General features: G+C 36.7%; 1 protein-coding gene across 3 annotated transcripts in view; it reads right to left on the bottom strand.

The window, feature by feature from the left end:
- Pcdh19 (protocadherin 19) overlaps positions 1 to 19,584 on the bottom strand; it is a 104,359-nt gene that overhangs the window by 20,569 nt on the left and 64,206 nt on the right. For 2 of the 3 annotated variants that reach the window (XM_051178828.1, XM_051178829.1), the window contains one exon: positions 19,252 to 19,424. In XM_051178828.1, coding sequence (XP_051034785.1) covers positions 19,252 to 19,424 — 173 coding nt within the window. The remainder of the gene's footprint in view (positions 1 to 19,251; positions 19,425 to 19,584) is intronic. The other variant, XM_051178830.1, reaches the window with a different exon arrangement.

Raw genomic sequence — 19,584 nt, 5'->3', positions numbered from 1 at the left:
CTAAGTTCTCTTCATAGATCAGTATCTCAAAAGGCTAAGCAATAGAATCACTGGAAATAGTATGGTAAAGGCAGTTCTGAAAGATTGATGAAGCCCACATACCATATGCATTATGTCTCCAAAAGACTTAAATGCCCTCAAGGTAAATTGGAACAACTCTGGCCATAGGATTTTGGTAGGTCTAACATACAGGAAATGGGATAGTAGTCCTGAACTAATGGCCAGTTAAGAAATCAAAGGAAAGCTAATCATTCCATTTTGAGAAAGGCAGAGGCAGCTGCCAAATCATCAGAGAGGAAACAGCTGCATTTGTTACTTAGGGGAAAGACCTAATTAAGTTGAAAATTGCAAACTATTCAGAAATGGTGAAGGAAGAGGAGAACATGAATTGGATGTATAAGGAAAAGAGGACCACTTCCACAAAAATACACACATCTTAAAGCTAAACACATGCAAATAAAAGCCAAAAATGAGGAAGAATCTCACAATGTTTAACTCAACCTAAATGGACCAATTTTATTTTATCCGTATGCCCCTCAGAATAATGGAAGGATTTTTACACCCAAAAGCTTCATAACTAAGACTCAAATTTCCTGATTCACCTTGTTCTATAGAGACAGAAAAAGGTTCAAACTTAGAGTCCCCCAGTAACATTTTCATGTAAAGTAAACTCTAATAAGTTAAATAGGACATTAGTAACAGTGATCCCCTCCAAGTTGCCAACCCTACAATAGAGATAAAGGAGTGAGGGGCTCACAAAGAGCAAGAAAGGTCCTGGAAATTATGGCAGGAGTTAGTGCAGATCCAGGACTTCAATCCATCCATTTAAACAGGACTTTGCCCCAATCTATACAACAACAATAAAAAGGGTGGGGAGAGATACAATAATTGCTATTTACAAATCCAGATGACCGTGGTATATTTTAACAATATGAAAGGTATTTTTGCATCATCATTGAGAAATGGTTATTTCCAAGTTACGAATATATACACCATCACACACAAAAGCCTGGTGTGGTAGCCCATGCCTGTAATCTTAGCTCTAGGGAGGCTGTGGCAGAAGGATCACAAATACAAAACTATCCTGAGCTACAGAACAAGATCCTTTCTCAACCAAACAAAAGCAAATCTAGAATAACTATGCCTCAGGAAACCTATACTCCAATGGGGCACAAAAGAATGCACAATTTGATCCAATTAGAGGAAATGATGAGGAACAGAAACCAAAGACTGATTTTAACAGGCATTTGGTGTGGTGTGGGGATGGAGTATATACCAATGGGAGCAAGAAACCAGCATGGATAGAGTAGGAAAGCAGGAAGAGTCAAGCTGTGATTCAAGTAGCATATTGTGGAAAATCAGATTGCCAGCAATGCAGCAGGCCAATTCAATATAAAATGTAAGAAAGTGAAAGGGCAAGAAGTATAAGGATGCTGATGCAATAGATACACCTGGTACTAACAACCTTTTCCCTTTGGGTAGTTAAAGCAAACCCATTGTTTGCTTTGGTTCATAGCAATCCTTCTTATTTCCAGATCTTTTTGTCATCATGCTAGATGCTGCTGCATTTTCCTGAAGCAACATGTCTTCCAAACAGGAAGAAGAAGCCCTGTTATACCAACGATGAACCTTCCTGCCTTTAAGACTTCAAGTAGAAAAACAATAACCTGCAGTCATATATGTAGGCAGCGGAAACTTATTTCTGATCTGTGTTCTGTGTTACAGTCAATCATTTCACAACTAGCATCTGTAGAAAGGCATGGATGAGAACTTCCCTGGGAAACAAACATTGGTAGATGAGTTATATTATTCAGTAGTGTTTAGCATGAGTTGATGAACACTTGTTCATTTGAGAGTACCCATGACTTGTGTGGGAAACAGGAATAAGTAAAAAGGAAACTAACTCTATCATATGAAAGAAGTCACAAAATACTGTTCAATAACAGATAACTAACTTGGGAAAGCCGAGCAAAAAGTTTCTGTGTCATCGACTGTATCTCCATTTCCTATAAAATAAAGCATATGACGTTGTCCCTCAAAGAAAAGAGCATTAGAACAAGGCTAACCTGAAGACAGGAGACTTAAAGACCTGGACAAGAAATAGCAAGGTAGAAGTATATAGAGGGAAGTGATGAGAGACTGCACTGAAAACAGCAATGGCCCCATAGACGAAAGGGCTCCAAGTATTAGTTTCAGAAGAACAGATGAACTGTGAGAGGTACAACCTGTCAGCCAAGCAGAAAGAGGTGTCTTAATCATTAAGGAAAATAGAGACAGTTAACAACTAAGAAAGAGGGAATAAACTGAAAATTAAGTCCACTGTACTCTTAATACTTATTTGATCCTTAATGCCAGGGTCAAAAGCCTCTCCTCTGGTAGACCTTCACCAGAATTTAGTTTAACTGTGTTTTTTGACAGACAAGTGACCTGCTACTTCAAATTTTTTTTAACCCCAAGCTTTATGACATTGCCGTTGAGCTGTTTCCAACAAATGAATGCCAAAGGGAGGAAATTAAGATGAAAGAACAATTACCCCTCAAAGCAAGCACACCATACCATCTGTTAACCTGAATATGGCACTCATTACAGACCCACTAGCAAATGGCTATGTGCTCAGGAATCTGAAAAGTTTGTGCCCTGAACCCAAAATCAGATAAAAGAAAGCTCAGCAGTGGAAGGGCTTTAACAATTACCAAGTCTCTCTGCATTAAAAAGAAAAGGAAAAAAAAAAAAAAACAGGCAAGTCATGAATTAGCATGGCAAAAAGCACAAAAGCAGGGACATAAGTACAGAGTGTCAAGTAAAGAAGAGATCAGCACAGATCAAGCAAGGCTACTCACAACACTCCTATTTTTCCTTATAGAGTGGGTAAGAGACATGGATGAGAAGGGGAACTGAAATAAGATATGATTCATAGGGACTCTTTTGGCAATTCCATTTGAGCACCTACTAAAGAATAGGCATTGTGCTAAATGTCATACATTCCCATCTAATTCAATTCTCACCACCTATCTCCCTGGAAAATTCTACAAATAACCTTCATTATACAGAAGGGAAATCTGGGCAGGCATGTAACATGTGTATAGTCCACAACTATTAATATGTGGAATGTAATGAGACCCTGAAGCCCCAGACTCTTAGGTCAGTGCCCTTGTTGGTAAATGAGATCACACTGAGATGAAAGCGCTCAGACCAACAGGACATGAAAGGGAAGCGCACAAGGGTAAATGCAATTTAGCAATCTGATTTACAATTACAGTATCGTAAGGAGAGGTATGATATATATAAGGATCACCATGGTTATTGATCATAGCCATACTGCTCATCATTCCACCTTATAAACATGTAAGCTGAACTTTTGAGAGGTTAGTGATTTATCCAGGGCAGCATAATAAACAAATAATATAGAAATTCCAAGTCCTTTATCCTACTGAGATGTGTGCTATAAAATTATTTTGGGGTGTATAATGACCTTTAATATTTTGCATATAGCACATGGATTTAGATTTTTAGGTCTAGAGAAGTTATGTACTTCCAACTACATTTTTTCATGGAATGTCAAATTATGAAAGGAAATTTATTTTCACGATGAATCTACCTTTTTAAAACCATAGTGCTGCTCCCTATGTTCTAAGTTTTTTGTGTATATGCTTAATTAAACACAGTTCTCTTTTATTCCTCTTTTCCATTTGTATACTGACAAATGCAAACACATCATAAAGTCCTTCATAAGCCAAAACTTTATGCTGCAAAACTGTAGCCTGCTAGCTAGATTCAATAGCATAGAACCAGTAAGGGTGAGAGTAACTTAAAGAAATGCAAAATAAACAACTCCAAGGAAGGCAAGGGTAGAATTATTTTTTCACTTATCATTTCATTTATGAGTGGCTGTCTCCTAAGATTTTAAAAGTTTGTAAGAGCCTGTGACTGAAAGGGTTTTTTTCCCCCAATCCTTAACAAATTCACTTTTCCCACTCCAAAAAGAAGGCAGAAATCCAGAAGCACATAAATTCCCATCATTTCTCAGATGTCAGTGTCCCCATGGACCTGCTGTGAGCTCATTCATATGGCAAGGAGATATGACCTTTCAGGTAGGAACTGGGCATTTTTACTGCATTGTTAGATGAGAAAAAAGAACAGAAGGGATTCTTTATATTCGTTATTTGTAGGGTGACTTTTTAGAAGAAAACTAGAAGTGAAAGATGTATTTTCTTTCTTTTCTGGGGGCAAAGTCTGACCATGATGTAGGAACAGTGATAACAACAAAAGAGTCACAGTGATTTGTGCCACTCATCAACTGCTTAAGAGCAATTAAGCAAGAGGAGAGCAGGCAAGACCTAGGAATGGCTGAGTAGAGTCACTGCCACCAGAGATTTGTTACGTCACTAGGGTGCCAGAATACATACATTTTTATTTAAATTATCCCAGACTTCACTTCAAATCTTTCCTGTATATCCTATAATCTTTTATATCTCAAAAAATGACTGGATAGGGAATGTAGCTTTCTAACATCTACACATTTCACAGTGGGTAAATTGTCAAATGATCTTTTAGACACTGATAGCTCTGGGCAAACAGGTGAGGTTGTCTGGTCTCCATTTTCTATGCATTTCCCTCCTCTAAGACTTCATTCAACCTCTAGAAATCATCCAGCCTTCTCCCTTCCTAATCCCCAGTTTGGAACCAAATCTAATATAAGTCATTTAAAATAATATGAATATAAAAACATACATTCACTTTCCTCCTATGAGATGCCTGAAATTCGAACTATAGTTATATAATGGAATGTGTCAGCCTCTATTCAAAGGATTTCAGACAACAGAAAGTATGTAAGGAGTTTGGAGAATAGGGAGGTTGATGTCAAACAAAATGGAGAAGCTAGCTCACTCAATCAATCTATTGTTTATGTTTTGGGTACCTACTATTTGGCAGAAAAGAGACAAAGTGTTTTCCCTGAATCACCTCACAATTGCCCAGATAAGTAATTTCTGTCATTCTCCCGTTTTGCAGATGAGAAACTAAACTGAACTTCACATCCATTGATTGCCCAGTGTTAACCTGGAACTTAAATTTGCCATATTTCAATGTCTGTATTCATTTTCACTATGCTGTGTGGCAAGACTGGCAATGTTGATCTTGAATATCATGGAGTATTTTTGTTTTGTTTTTAGAAACAGGGTTTCTCTGTCTAAAAGCCCTGGCTGTCCTGGAACTCTTTCACTTTGTAGACCATGCTGGACTCAAACTCACAGAGATTCACCTACTTCTGTATTCCAAGTACTGGGATTAAAGGCATGAGCTAGTAATCACTACTGCCCAGCATGGACTAATATTAAAATAATTGTATCCTCTCATTAGAGCCAGCTCATAATAGCTACACCATGTATTTATAGGATACTGTCTGCCAAGATGATTCCAATAAGAAGCAGAATTCTCAGGCTTACCTTTGAGTGTTACATCACACATATTACAGGAATTCTTGATTATACCTCATTATGTCTCTGCCAATCTTAGTTTCAACCACAGATGTGTGTACCTTACTTCATTTCTCTCTCATCACATCATTCTAAGAGTCTGTACATTTTTCAGTGTATAAGGAGTCTGACTTTACTCCTTACTGTAAAAGGCTCTCATTCTTTGGACTTTTTAATTCTATGCTTATCTAACATTTATAGTTGATATAAAGGAGAAATAATATATTATAACCTGTGTTCATCACAGTGATTCCAGAGACTGTTAGGATTCAAACTTTCACCTGGTAGTGGGGTCGCACACCTTTAATCACTGCACTCAGGAGGCAGACTCAGGTGGATCTCTATGAGTTTGAGGCAGCCTGGTCTACAGAGTGAGTTCCAGGACAGCCAGGGATACACAGAGAAACTCTGTCTCAAAAATTTAAAAAAAAAAAAGGGATTCAAATGTAATGGTGTAATGGCAGTGGAAATTTAGGATGCCATAAATAATGAATTTCTGGTATAAGAATTTTAAGCTCTAAAGAATCCTGAGTGAGGGAACCCAATCACAAAAAGACAAACACTTTATGTACTCACTCATGTATGGATTTTAGACATACAACAAAGGATTACCAGCCTACAATTCATACTGCTACAAAATCTAGGAAACAAGGAGGACCCCAAGAGAGACATACATGGTCCCCTGGAGAAGGGGAATGGGAGAAGATCTCCTGAGGAAATTGGGAGCATGGATGGAGGGGAAAGGGAATTAGGAGAAAGGAGTGGAGGATGGGGAGATGGGCATGAGGGAACAGGAAGATTGAGACAGGGAAAGAATGGTGAAGAACAAGAAAAGGGTTACCATAATAGAGGGAGCCATTATAGATTTAAGGAGAAATCTGGCACTAGGAAAATGCCCAGAGATCTACAAGAATGAGCCCAAATAACAATCTAAGCAATAGTGGAGAGGATACCTTTAATGTCCTTCCATGATAATGAGATTGACAACTACCTTTAATGCCATTCTAGAGCCTTCATCTAGTAGCAGATGGAAGCAGAAACAGACACCTACAGCTAAACATTAGCCGAAATCCTGAAATCCAGTTACAGAGAGGGAGGAGTGATGAGCAAGGGGTCAAGACCAGGCTGGAGAAACCCACAGAATCAGCTGACCTGAACAAGGGGGAGCTTATTCACCCAAGTCTGATAGCTGGGAAACCAGCATATGACTGACTCAGACCACCTGAATGTGGGTGTTAGTTAGGAGGACTGGGCAGTCTATGTGGCCTCTTGTAATGGATCAGTATTTATCCCTATTATAGGAATGGACTTTGGGAGCCCATCCCACATAGAGGGATACTTTCTCAGCTTACACACAAGGGGGAGGGCCTAGGTCCTGCTCCAAATGATATGACAGACTGTGAAGACTCCCCATGGAAGGCTTCACACTCCCCTGGGAGCAGAAAGGGGATGGGCTGGGGATTGGTAGGGATAATAGGGGAGGCTGGGAGGGTGAGGGAACTGAGATTGACATGTAAAACAACCTTGTTTCAAATTTAAATACAAAAAGAAAAAAAAAAAAGAATCTAGAACCATAGAGTTCTGGGGGAAAAAATCCTGGATGATGATAAATATCGTTCTCCTCAAAGATGTTCTCCTTTTCTAAATCAAGTATGACACTGTCTAGCTTTGTAAATCTCATTTAAGAGATAGATAATTCCTTATCTAGATATTCAGTCCTACAGAATCTGTAAATTGATTATTTTTAGATATTTTTCATTTAAAATACAAAAGAAAGAAAGCACTAAAGGGTGGTGGTGATGGATAAACAAAAACACAGGATTCAACATGCTTCAAATGTTCACAATGTTATTTCTTTAATGTTATACTTCTTTGCAAGTGTTAGAAATACCAAACAGAGTAGAATGGAAAAGTAAGAGGGAGAAATAATATTCTCTTCCATCTTCTACATGCAAATATAATATTTTGAATGCTGGGCAGGACCATCTGACAACCTTGAGTTAAGCAACACTTCAACTTTAAGATGTTTCCTCCTAGGACAAGACCAGGCAGCAGAAACACATAGAGACAGCTTACCTGAGCAAGGAGGAGCTAACAGGATCCCAGACTGATAGCTGGGAAGCCAGCATGGGACTGACTCAGACCCCCTGAATAGTCTCAGCCAGAAGGACTGAGCAGACTAAGGGACCTCAGACAGTGGAGCCAGGATGTATCCCTGGTGCACAAAAGGACCTTGCTAACACATCCCCCATGGAGGGATATCTGCCTTAACCTAGAGACAGGAGAGAAGCCCTAGTCCCTACTTCAAATGACCTGTCAAATCTACATGACCCCAACTGGATGGCATTGCCCTACATATGGAATTGGGGTGGGTGATGGGAGGGGAGTGTGGCTAGGGTGCATGTGGGAGGGCAGAGAGGGTAAAAGGGAGGGAGAGAGGGAGAGGGAACTGGGATCGACATGTAAAATAATAAATTTTAAAAAAAATGCTCTGACTCCAAAATTTAAGTTCAAGGACAAGTTACTGGGGAAAAGGAGTTCTATTTTTGTTTCCACAGAAAATGAAAAGCTGTGGATTCCTTCCAGACTGATGTGGTTTGATCAAGCCAGACCGCCTGAAACAGAGTACCAAGTGATCCTACATTCAAAACAGCTGGACAAAGCAGCCTTGCAGACTACAGCCAGGATATCTGCATCTTCTTAGAATCCCCCATGACAGCGCCACTTACCAGCAGGAAGTAGTTTGGAAAGAACGATGCCCAAATTCCCAAATATTGTCTATAAATGTTTGTTTTCATTTAAATGGACTTGGTTATATAAAATAAATAAATAAATAAATAAATAAATAAATAAATAAGATGTTTCCTCCTTCCAAAACTACAACACTCATTCCTTGGCTCATTGTCCCACAGGAAGGAAAATACAACTTTAACTTCATTTAAGCAATCAAGAGAAATTCAGTCCAAATGTCAAAGTAGACAGGTTGTCAAGCAGGCTGGCTGTGGCTATAGCATGGGGATTGGACCTTCTGAGCATCAACACATACATGATGTATACATGGTGGAAACAGTCTGCTTTCCATTTCTGTACTACCAGAATCTGGAAAACATCGTAAATTATATGACCACAGCTCTTTTCTGGCATTTTACTTGCCAGAAAAATATAGATTAACCATCCAAACTTAAATGGTCAGTCATTTTCCCTTCATAATGGAAAGTACTGTACCAACAAGATCTTAAACTGTGTGTGGGGGTTTGTTGTTGTTTGGTTTTTTGTTTTGTTTTGTTTTGTTTTTTTAATGATGGAACAGCTAGTTTTAACGTCACTAATTAACATCACAAACGAAACAGCAAAGATAACTAGGATAACTAGGAGATGGTGAGTTTGAAAGGTTGTTTCTCGGTAGATGCTTTGGTAGTTCAGTCTTTTTTCACAGACTCATTAGCTGAATAGATTGTTTAGCCGCTGAATTTAGAAATAGTTCACATGTGTTAGCAAAAGACTAGTGTGATTTGATATACCTACCCTCAAATTAACTAGTGTCCAAAAGTAATGTTTTCTACATCAAAGAAGGAAGGATTCCCTTCCCTTCTGTCCAATATAGTTTAAAACAATTATAAATCTGAAAGGGTTTGGTGAAACTCAAAAAGGTATATTGAAACCTTCTACAGTGACAGTCTGCACAACTGCCTATTGTTCTTTGAAATTCGCTTGGTGCTTAGGCATTGTATTTCTGAGTTCTCATTTTGCCACTAAGCAAAATCACACATACAAAAACTCAGGCTTAATAGAGAACTCACAAATAATCACTCAACTTTTCTGAAATATACAAACAGTTTGATGAGCATTGAGTCCAGAAAAATAATTTGTACTTTGAGCTGCACTCTGGACTTTGTCATCAATTTGTATTCTATCATTAACACAGCTGTTCAACTGTTTTGTACATCAGTTTGTCTCCCAGAAAGAAAAATGGAGCGGATATTTATATGCAGCATGTCTGCAATAAATGCTTGAATTAAAAGGGCTAAATTTTCTGGCTAGTCATGGCAATAGCTAAAGTTACCCAAGTCTAAAATAATTTACTTTTGCATATCAATGAGGGTTCGGTTTCTATCTCTGACTTGCCTTGGTTTATCAGCAGGGTACAACCTCACTCTGAAAAGCTGGAGGCATTTTTTGTTTGTTTCAATAAGCTCATTTTTCAATTAAATTAAAATCAAAACCATTCTTTTGGTTCATCTCCCAGATTAAGCTAACTGACAGCCTCATTAATGATTAAAAACAGCAGGTGGTGATGGCTTGGAACAGTTTGACCAGTCTAAATATCTTGGAACCTACATCATTCCCCTTCTCCCTCTTTTCCATGTATTCAAACGGAAAGATTCTGTTGTTCACTAAGGTTGGTAATTTTACAGACAAAAGAGCAGGGAGGAAAGCAAGTCGTTTATTCGAAGGGGAGAAAAATAAAGAGATAGAGATAATGGCAGTAGAGAGTTGGAAAAAAGATCTCTGGCATGAAGTTTGGATTTGAGAACTAATGCCTGGGAAGTTGCCTTGCTATAATCAATTAAGGCTACCAAGTTTTTCCAGGTAATTAGAGCAACGTATGCTTACTGATTTTCACTTAAAAGAAACAGCATTATAAATTATCCTTTTATTCAAACCAGATTTCAATTATACTCCCACAAGACTTATATAGACTATATTCTAGGCCATAGTTTAGAAAGCCACTAGGCCTTAACCCATTAGACTAGAAGCCCATAAACTTGTGTATAGGCTTCCAACCTCAACTATATTGAAATTTTCCTGTTAAATTGAGACGGGATTGCAAGTAGTCTCATTTGCCACTGGAGTGAGTACTACTAAGATTAAAAACAACAAAACTTACAATTAAATAATATCTATTATTTTTGTTTAGCAGACTGTTTGTTGCCAAAACTTGTACAGGATAAGAGAGTATAACTATTATTTCTGATTACCCTTAAAACACAAAGTGTCTCTCAGAAAGTCTCTTCAGCGTGGCACTAGGAATTCAGAGTCCATTTCTGATAAAATTTAGCATTCCTGGATTCAGGGCTCTTAATGTCACCTCTGCTACATGCCAGCTTGTCCATACCTAGACAAACGAAGTACATCTCTGGCCTGCCTATGTCTAAGCAATGGCCAGAGTTCATACATGCCTATCCTCAAAAGGTAATGCTGGATACTCCTATAGGACATTTCATCAGCATTCTTTTTCTTTTTTATTTAGTTAACTGATTCTCTCTCTCTCGGGAGTGGGTGTACAAACATGTGAGAAGGGATAGTGTACACACCTGTGCACACATAGAGACAAGAGAAAGGTGTCCAGTGTTCTGTGTTTTATTATCCTCTTGAGATAGGATCTCCCAATAAACTCAGAAGTTGGTTGGTGTTCAGCAAGCCCTAGCAATCTGTTTGTCTCTGGCCCCTCCCCACATTGACTGGGCTACAATTGTGAGGAAACATACCCATACCTATGGGTTCTGGAGATTTAAACTCAGGCCCTCAAGCTTGAACACAAAGTGTCATTACCAGCTAAGTCATCCCCCCAGTCCCTCACTGACTCTCTTTCTCAAGTAACTTTGAAGAACAATTCTATATCTCTTACCTTAGCAGAATAATTGGTTTTTGAACTACTATTCTTTCCAGTTACAAAAAAAAAAAAAAAAGTTTGTCATTTCCAATCACCTCTAGTTTTAGAAGGTCATGTGTGCCCAAAGCCTAGATTATTTCAGACCTTTTAAACAAGAACCTGTGTATAGTATTCTAACAAGTAATGCTTCTCTTGGTCCTAAAAGCCAGGATAACCCTTGTCTGTTCTTGTAATTGCTGGGTTTTGTTTTTTGTTTTTTTGATATTGTTTTTGTTTTTTTTGTTTGTTTGTTTGTTTTGTTTTCTTTCTATTTTTTTCCTTTCTTTCCAAGATGGAGTTTCAATGTGGGGAAAATCTTATATGAAGGAAACGTGAAAACATTTCCTTGCAGAAAATTTACCTTTGTAATGTGGGTGTACCAGGTAAGCTTTCCCTGGCTCAAAGTGTACTAGCAATGAGACGTCAAGTGAAGACTGAGAGTATAAACACCAGGGGAAAACCTACTTCTGGATGAAAGAAAAACATGTATGCAAAAGAAAACCATTTTGTAAGTGCCCACATAATAAAAAGATGGTATATAATCCTGATATTCTTTAAACTGCTTCTTAAACTGTAACCATACTTAATTCCCCATATTTACTTCATAGTAAATATAGTAATGGAGAAAGAACCAGAAAAAATGCAAATATTCAAATGCCATGTTTAGATTCATGCTTCTCTATCTTGGTGGGTTATTGTGGTTCTTAGCCATAATGTTGTAGACAGAAATAAGTTACATAAAAAACAAGCTTCAAAAAGGACAATGATCTTCCTATTTTTGTGCGCCTTTTGAGCATGAGAAGCAGTCAGTATTATAGCCCTTTATATTATGGGTCCAATCCCATATAGATTTATGTTTACTGAATGCAGAGATTGTAAAAAAAAAAATGACAATAGTAAAATGTCTCTGGACACACAACAAAAACCAAAAATTAATCTAAATTCAGGCAGTGCTGGTTCACATTGAATCCTATAATAGCATTGCAGCTCCAGTTCTTAAAACAACATAAACACTTCACACTGTACATAGCATGACGCCACCCAACATCACTTAATACTACCTGAAGCACTTTGGTCATAATATCAAATGATATGAAAATCAGTTTTTATTACACTATTGCTCTAGAAACATCATGACTTAATCACACAAAACAAAGGTTATTTAACAATTTTCTGCCATCATTCCTCAAAGTATACCAAGTTAGTAGCTTTTGGAGAAGGCTGGGGAAAGGAAGGCAGAGAGAGGCCTAGAAAAAAGATGCCATGCCAAAGGAGTAATGGGTCCAGGCATTCTCTGTTAAGACAAGATCACGTGGAAATACATATATTAATAGTTATGGGTTAATAATTAAGAGAAAAGTAGCCAGTAAGAAGCCTAGCCATCAGCCAACAAATTTATAATATAAAAAAAGAATTATATTGCCTTAAATTATTTTATTTTGAAAGATGATGTTTGAGTTCCTGACTTGAGTTTCATTTTTTAAAAAAATCATTAAATGAATTCTGGCTTGGAATTAAGACATAATACAGAAGAATTCTGAAATGGACAGAAACATACTTCTACCGTGTTATGCTATATTTTTATGCAAAGCAGTGTTCTCTTCATTGAGGATTATAAAATCTAAGTATTTGTCAACTCTGAAAAAGTTAAGATTTTTCTGTATCCTACACTATAATGTATTCATCCAATATTTAGTTCTATGTAAAAATAAATAACTACATTTATCTTATTCAAATATAAATTTCCTTTCATTTTACTAAATGGTAAAATTGTGTATATACAAGATACATTTTAAATAAAATTCTCTATGATTTATTAACAGGAAACGTTTTATTTGTATAATTTTTTGGTGTACATATATACTTCAAGTTCTATAAAGATTTTTTAGAAGTGAAATAAGGTCATGAGAGGGAAAAATTTAAAAAGCCAACATTTTGACTTTGCTCTCATCTGTTACCCTATTGACAACATATTCATTCATTGTGGCTGACAGAACTTACTTTTGCATGAAACATCTGGAAAAGATTCACCTAGACAATCACCCAAATAGAGCATAATTTTACCTAGCATACAATCTTGAGGTCTGGCTTCCTGCTATTTCTCCAATGGGATCCCACTGCACCAAAGTATCTTTTAAAATGCATTTTGCTTTCCAGTTCAAATGATCTGAATTGATTTCTTCACTGATCATATGGCAGTCTATTCCACACTGGACCATTTATGCTGTTGGTCCATAAACTCCTACCAAATCAAACTCTGAGTTTTTCATTGAGCTCTCTTTGTCCTTTATCCTCTAGTGCTTAGAAACACTAAAATTCATAATGCAACCTAATCAAGATAGTACATGGTATTTTTTAGATGAAAAATGATTATTTGATCATAATTGGTATTAATAGTAAATTTTTAAAAGACCTTGAATATGAAACAACTGTAACTTCGAAATACATTATAAAACATTTGTTTGGGCATTTGTGTGTGTGTGTGTGTGTGTGTGTGTGTGTGTGTGTGCATACATGCACGCTCACATGCTCATGAGTACATGTGTGCACACACATGCAATTAATTTTCCTATTTGAAAGAAGATAAACAGCATGTTTTATTCAAATTGACTTGCATGGAGAAACTGATAATAAAGTGTAAAAACAAATTCTCTGATCAAAAGGCTTATACCAAAATAATGTTAATGAAAAAGTGCTTACATCATGGATGTTTCTACTAGTTAAGAGCAACTTTTTATTGCAATGACTGTCTTGCCAACAAAATATTAATAATGCTTTCATAGGGATCCTATTGTTTAATACAACAATATAGTTGAAACAAATAAAAGCTCTACTTATCTCTCTTCCTAACTTCAAAGTTATCTTTGACACTGGCAAAAGATATTTCTGGGTATCAAAAGAAAAAGATGAAGAAGGAATTGAATACCCATAATCCAGCAAGGTAAGAAAGCATCCTCTGGTGAAATTAAACAAAGATTAACAGGAAATTCAACCTCAGAGCAAGTATATATTTTAAATGTTTTCCAATTATTATTGTGCAAATTATAACATCAAGAAATATGTGTCATGTAGTTTTCATAAAATAAGATCTTTCTTAGTCTTTTGCATTGTCACAATATTAACAATTCTATCAATGAGGTCATCTCAGTATACCATAAATGAGGCAAAGTTAAAAAAAAAAAAAAGGTACTTTGGCAGTCAATAATAGCAGAGTTAACACATTCAATTTCCAATGCCATACACCTTAAAAATATTGTTGAGTGACAAATGGCAAGATGGGTCAGCAGGTACAGGCTTTTACTGATAAGCCTGATAGACCTGTATGGTACAAGAACAGAACCTACTTTCCAAATTGTCCTCTGACCTGAAAATGTTTGTCACTACATTCTTGAAAAAGCTCTCTCTCTCTCTCTCTCTCTCTCTCTCTCTCTCTCTATATATATATATATATATATATATATATATATATATATATATCCACCCCTCCTTTCCCTTTCTCTCTTCCTCTCTCTCCACTCCGTCTTTCTATCCCTCACAGAAATACATAATAAATGTAGTATGATTTTTTGAATTTTCCTCTTTAATAACAAAATACTATGCTACCTGGGAAAAAATGATAAATCTGATAGCTATGTATGTATTAGCATTATGAACGTGATCCTATGTTCAAGCAATTAAACATTTCAGTGGGTCCATTTGTAAGAAGATGAAAATATTTCTAAAGGTTTTTATAGGAGCAAAACTAGGGATGAAATAACCACATGAATTGCAAAACAGTGTATCTAGCCTCAAAGATGCTAATTCAGGTCTAGGGGGATCTAATCAACCTCTTTGTTGAAGTAAAAATAAAACTTTTTGACAGCAAGTACTATTCTGATAAAATGGAATTTTCAATTACTCTATGAACATCTGGTCCATGCTACAATTTCTGGAGCCAAGATGCACACTGCTTTGCAATGTCACAAAACATTCTCCACTGAGAACTCCTTGCTTTGTCAAGAGATTAATTGACATGAGTGTTTAGAAATTTAGTGAGGTGAGAGGTATACTGGGGGATAGATAAGGAGATAAAGAAAGATGTTCAGTCATTGAATTATAATTTCATTAAAAGACTAAAGAAAATAAAATTCCACATTGGTGAGAGTGAAAACATCTTAATATACTGTGGTTGACACCAGTCTGTGGATGGAATGAAGACTATGGGACATTTACATCACAACTTTGTAGCAGCAGTCACCTTAGGTGCAAATCAAGTTCTTATGATCCATGTTTTATGCAGAAAATATGTTGACTGATATTTACGTGATAAGCTCTGTAAATAAACAAGTAAAAATGCAGAAGACCTTAACACTTTACAAAAAGCAATGGTTATCTTGCATTTGGGTGTGTTTGGATGTAAAAATCAGATCAGCATCACTAAATTTCTGTGCCTTGCTTCTATCTGATACCAATTAGTATGGGAAAGAAACCAACTCGCTGTTGTAGTGAACTCCAAATTAGGTGCATATTAGAGCAATTACAGTCATCTTTTCAGTAAATGAATTTATAATCAATAATTAAAATCATAAGGAAGGAAATTGAGTGTGATTTGAAACAAATTACTTGGTCTAGGAACTAGTGCATATTTCTAAGCTATGATCCCCATAAACTTCAGTTTCATATCCATATTACATATTTAAACATAATGCAATGTCCTCATCACCACAAATGACCTCGTGTAAAAGGTTAGAGGGGAGCAAAATGTCTACTAGTCCCAGCACTACTCATCTCAGAGAAACATTGGCCAAGGAGAGATCCAATCTGCTAATTCTCTCAATTATGCAACAAAACCATGAGGCACTGCTATCTCTCTCCATCCTACTTGTCAAGAAGGTGGTAAATTTACTGAATAAAATCAGATAGAGAAAGCATTGGTTAAGAGATGTGATTGTGACTTCTAAGTTCAGTATCACATCACCTCAGGAGCCAAGTCAGAAGATAAGCCTGCCAAATGTGACAACACTTACTTGTTCTCAAAGTAATTTGAGACCAATTGAGAGATAATAGTCTAAACAGTACAGTGTGTCAAGAGAAAGCACAAGTTAAAGAATGTTCCATTATCTTCCTTTCTGGAAAGCCACAAGATCCACAGGACTGGGGACAAACCTAGATAAGCCCCATTAATTCATGGGCATGATATAAATGACAAATAAATTTAGAATTCTGTGGCAACCAGGGAATTAAGCTCAGCAACTTCACCCATGTCCTGACCTGGTTTCAAACTTGTTAAGAGAGGTGCCAGGGTTAAAAGTAAAGAAGAAATCAGAGGCTCTTATCATTCTTTTGTTGACATTCTGACCCAGCTCACAAATATATTTGTGTGAAGTCATCACAATACAGTCCAAACTCTCTAGTAACTAGGGTTTTGACCTTTGAATTTGAAAGTCTTTTAAATAGTCTCCTCATTCATTGAATATAGTGGTTCTGGGATTTTGATGCCTAGAAAGAATATCCTAGAAAAGCTACTGAAAACTAATATAATTGGACCCATACTCAAGACAGAAAATCACCTTGTCATTCACACTGAGCATTCTTATGCTGTAGCAAAGTTATAAAAATACTGAAGAAACTTGGGGCAGTACAATGAAGCCTGGAACTCCAATGTCTCTCAAAAAGAGTGGACCAAATATAATTTGTCCCTTTTAAATATTAACAATACATATGTGATCATAAACAAGCCATTCCTGCTTGCTCAAGGAAAAAGTGGGAACATAAAATCATTTTTAGTTTGATGTTCCTGTGATTTCCCATCAAACACATGTCGCCATATATACAGAAAAATAGGCAATACTAATGTTAAAAGTAGATATGTCCTAAGAAAGATCCATAGTTATGACATCCAAGATGAGCCAAAGTCCCCAATACAGTGGTATAAGGTAACCTTCCTTGGTAGCATTTGGTATAATGTTGCAATGATTCTCACAAACCAAAAGAAGGATCAGATTCAGTTCAAGATCAGGCATGTTGTGTGAATTCACCCAGTGAGTGTCTTTCAATTACTAACCCTTAGGATAAAATAAGATATACTCACATGAATGCAGGTTTGGGACAATAAATACTATAAAATGCTAATGGCTGTAATAGCTGTTGGTTTTTGCTGCAGAATAATCAACTTAAGCTAACTGGTGACACAGTGTCTGTGGGAAGCTTGGAGTTGATATGGAATACACAGTTACATATCATTACAAAATTATCAGATGTTGTGAAGTATCACAGATAAAGACTGAGATGTAAACAAGACTTCGATTCCTTTTGTCATTCAAACTGAAAAGGACCAGATCAAGGGTTAGCTCCAAGTTTAGCCATTGCTGGAACACCAAAAATCAAAAGGAAAATAAAAGCATGTAAATCAAATACAAGAAAATGAAATGTAAAGATGTTGTCAAAATGGTATATCAAAAAAAAGTGTCTACATATCTGAGTGTGTATGAAATCATTTTTTTATGTAAAAGAGTCTTTGGGTACTGTCACATATTTGTTTTCTAATATTCAATCTACACAGTACATAACACAACCCATTTGTAACAAACACTCAAAACATCAAGCTGCAACCCACTGATACTGTTTTCCTCGAGAAATGTGACAAAAATTAAAACAGATGTTGGTCTAGCCAGGCATAAAGCAAGAATCAATTACAACTATTTTCTTTCCTGGAGTCATTTCATTTTAGAGGGAATCTAACAGAAAACCTTTCTGATCTAAATGAAGAATGCACTTCTTTGAGATACATATGAGTAGGAAATGATACATATCTGTCTGTATCCTTTGAGAATTAAATTACCTCTATTTTGCTATATAAATGTTTAATTTTTTCATCCTTAGTCATATAGTAAGGTTTCTGAGAAAGTATATTATCTCTGCAGATATCACCATTCTCCAATTAAGGAAAGAAGCAGGGTAAAATTGGTAGTGACCACTATATATTATAGACTTTGACACTTGAGTCTCCTGAGGAGGGAATGGATTAGACAATTTAATAGAATCTACAGTGGCTAATTTTTTTTTCCTTGAAAAACATTTTGTTTTGTGAATCATGCATTTTTGGATTCATTTAGAAAATCAAAACAAAAGAATTTAATGATGTTTACAGTGAAATAAGACAGCTGAAGACCAGCACGTAATCACCATATTTTGTTTTCTCATCTACAAGACTTTTAACAGTAGGGCTTCCAGCTGAGCATAAGACTAGCTTTTCTCAAGACACAGCCAAGCATTCTGAAGCTTCGCTGAGCCTAAACACCAAATTGAATTCATATTTCTTAATTGGGAAAGACAGTCTGTTTGCATACCATGTTTACGTCAGTAAAATATTGAAAATGACATTTGTGCCCAAGTCCATATGAAAATCTGCCTTAGCTGAACTCTTTCTAGTGTTTTCATATTCTGGTCTCTGCCTATCACAGTTTTAAAGAGCACTTTTCCCAAGTATACTTGTCTCTGGGATCATAGAAGTAGGTTCTTTTAATACACAGGATGTGTCTCCTCAAATGTGCTCTGACACTCACTCATTTCACAATACCAGAAGGCTTTGTATTGACTCAGTCACATTCTCTTAGCCTGTCTCCCCTATGACCAATGGCCTGGACTTCTGCAGTAGCTCCATGGTTTTGGAACAGCAGCCCTGTAGGCAAAATGGAAAGTCTAGTGGTTTCTGTCCTCAGAAAAGACTACAAAATCTGTCAGCAGAGAACAGAGTCTCTGGAAAAAAGTTTGCCAAACTAGGAGAAAATAAACCCCACCCCTCTAGCCTCATTAAAGCTGCATACTACGCCATTTAATTGATCAGCTGAATCCATGCACTATAGTATAACACCATTTATTCCTGATAAGAAAGCATCTGCTTAAGTCCTATGTGCTCAATGCAGTTATTAATAAAAAGGAATGTGGATCCAGTGACCTTAATCACCTTATAAAATGCCCCAACATTTCATAAGAATGTAGACATAACCCGATAAATGTTGTAACACCTCAAATCTCTCTAAATGTTGCTGACATGTGCACTGCAGTAAAGTAGTACAATATGTCTAGAAAGACTCTGGTTTCTTTGGAACGCATAGTTTTGACTTAACATTGCCCATCCCTTACCGTGGTCGGGCATCTGAGATCCCATGGAGGTCACACTGGTGTTCAGCACATCATTCACAGCAGTATCACAGTACAGGCTCCTCTGGACGTCATGCTCACTGTCAGTCTGGTCACTCTCCTCATGCCCACTATCCTTTAGGCTGTTGCCCTCCAGGTCCTTGAAGGTGGAGCTGCTGGGTTGAAGAAAGTATATTAATTTACAACTGTGATAGATCTGATTTTTAAAACTGTTCCAAGCCAGGGTGATGTCAGCTCTGTAAGGAGCCAGCAGTGGCTAGATTTTCCAAAAGGATAAAAATATGGAGGAGAGACATTTCTGTTTGAAGATAATAG

The sequence above is a fragment of the Phodopus roborovskii genome, unplaced genomic scaffold (genome assembly GCF_943737965.1).
Source record: "Phodopus roborovskii unplaced genomic scaffold, PHOROB, whole genome shotgun sequence".
NCBI lineage: Eukaryota > Metazoa > Chordata > Mammalia > Rodentia > Cricetidae > Phodopus > Phodopus roborovskii.
Note: the sequence above shows the minus strand (reverse complement) of the source record. Positions and strands in the feature narration are given on the sequence as shown.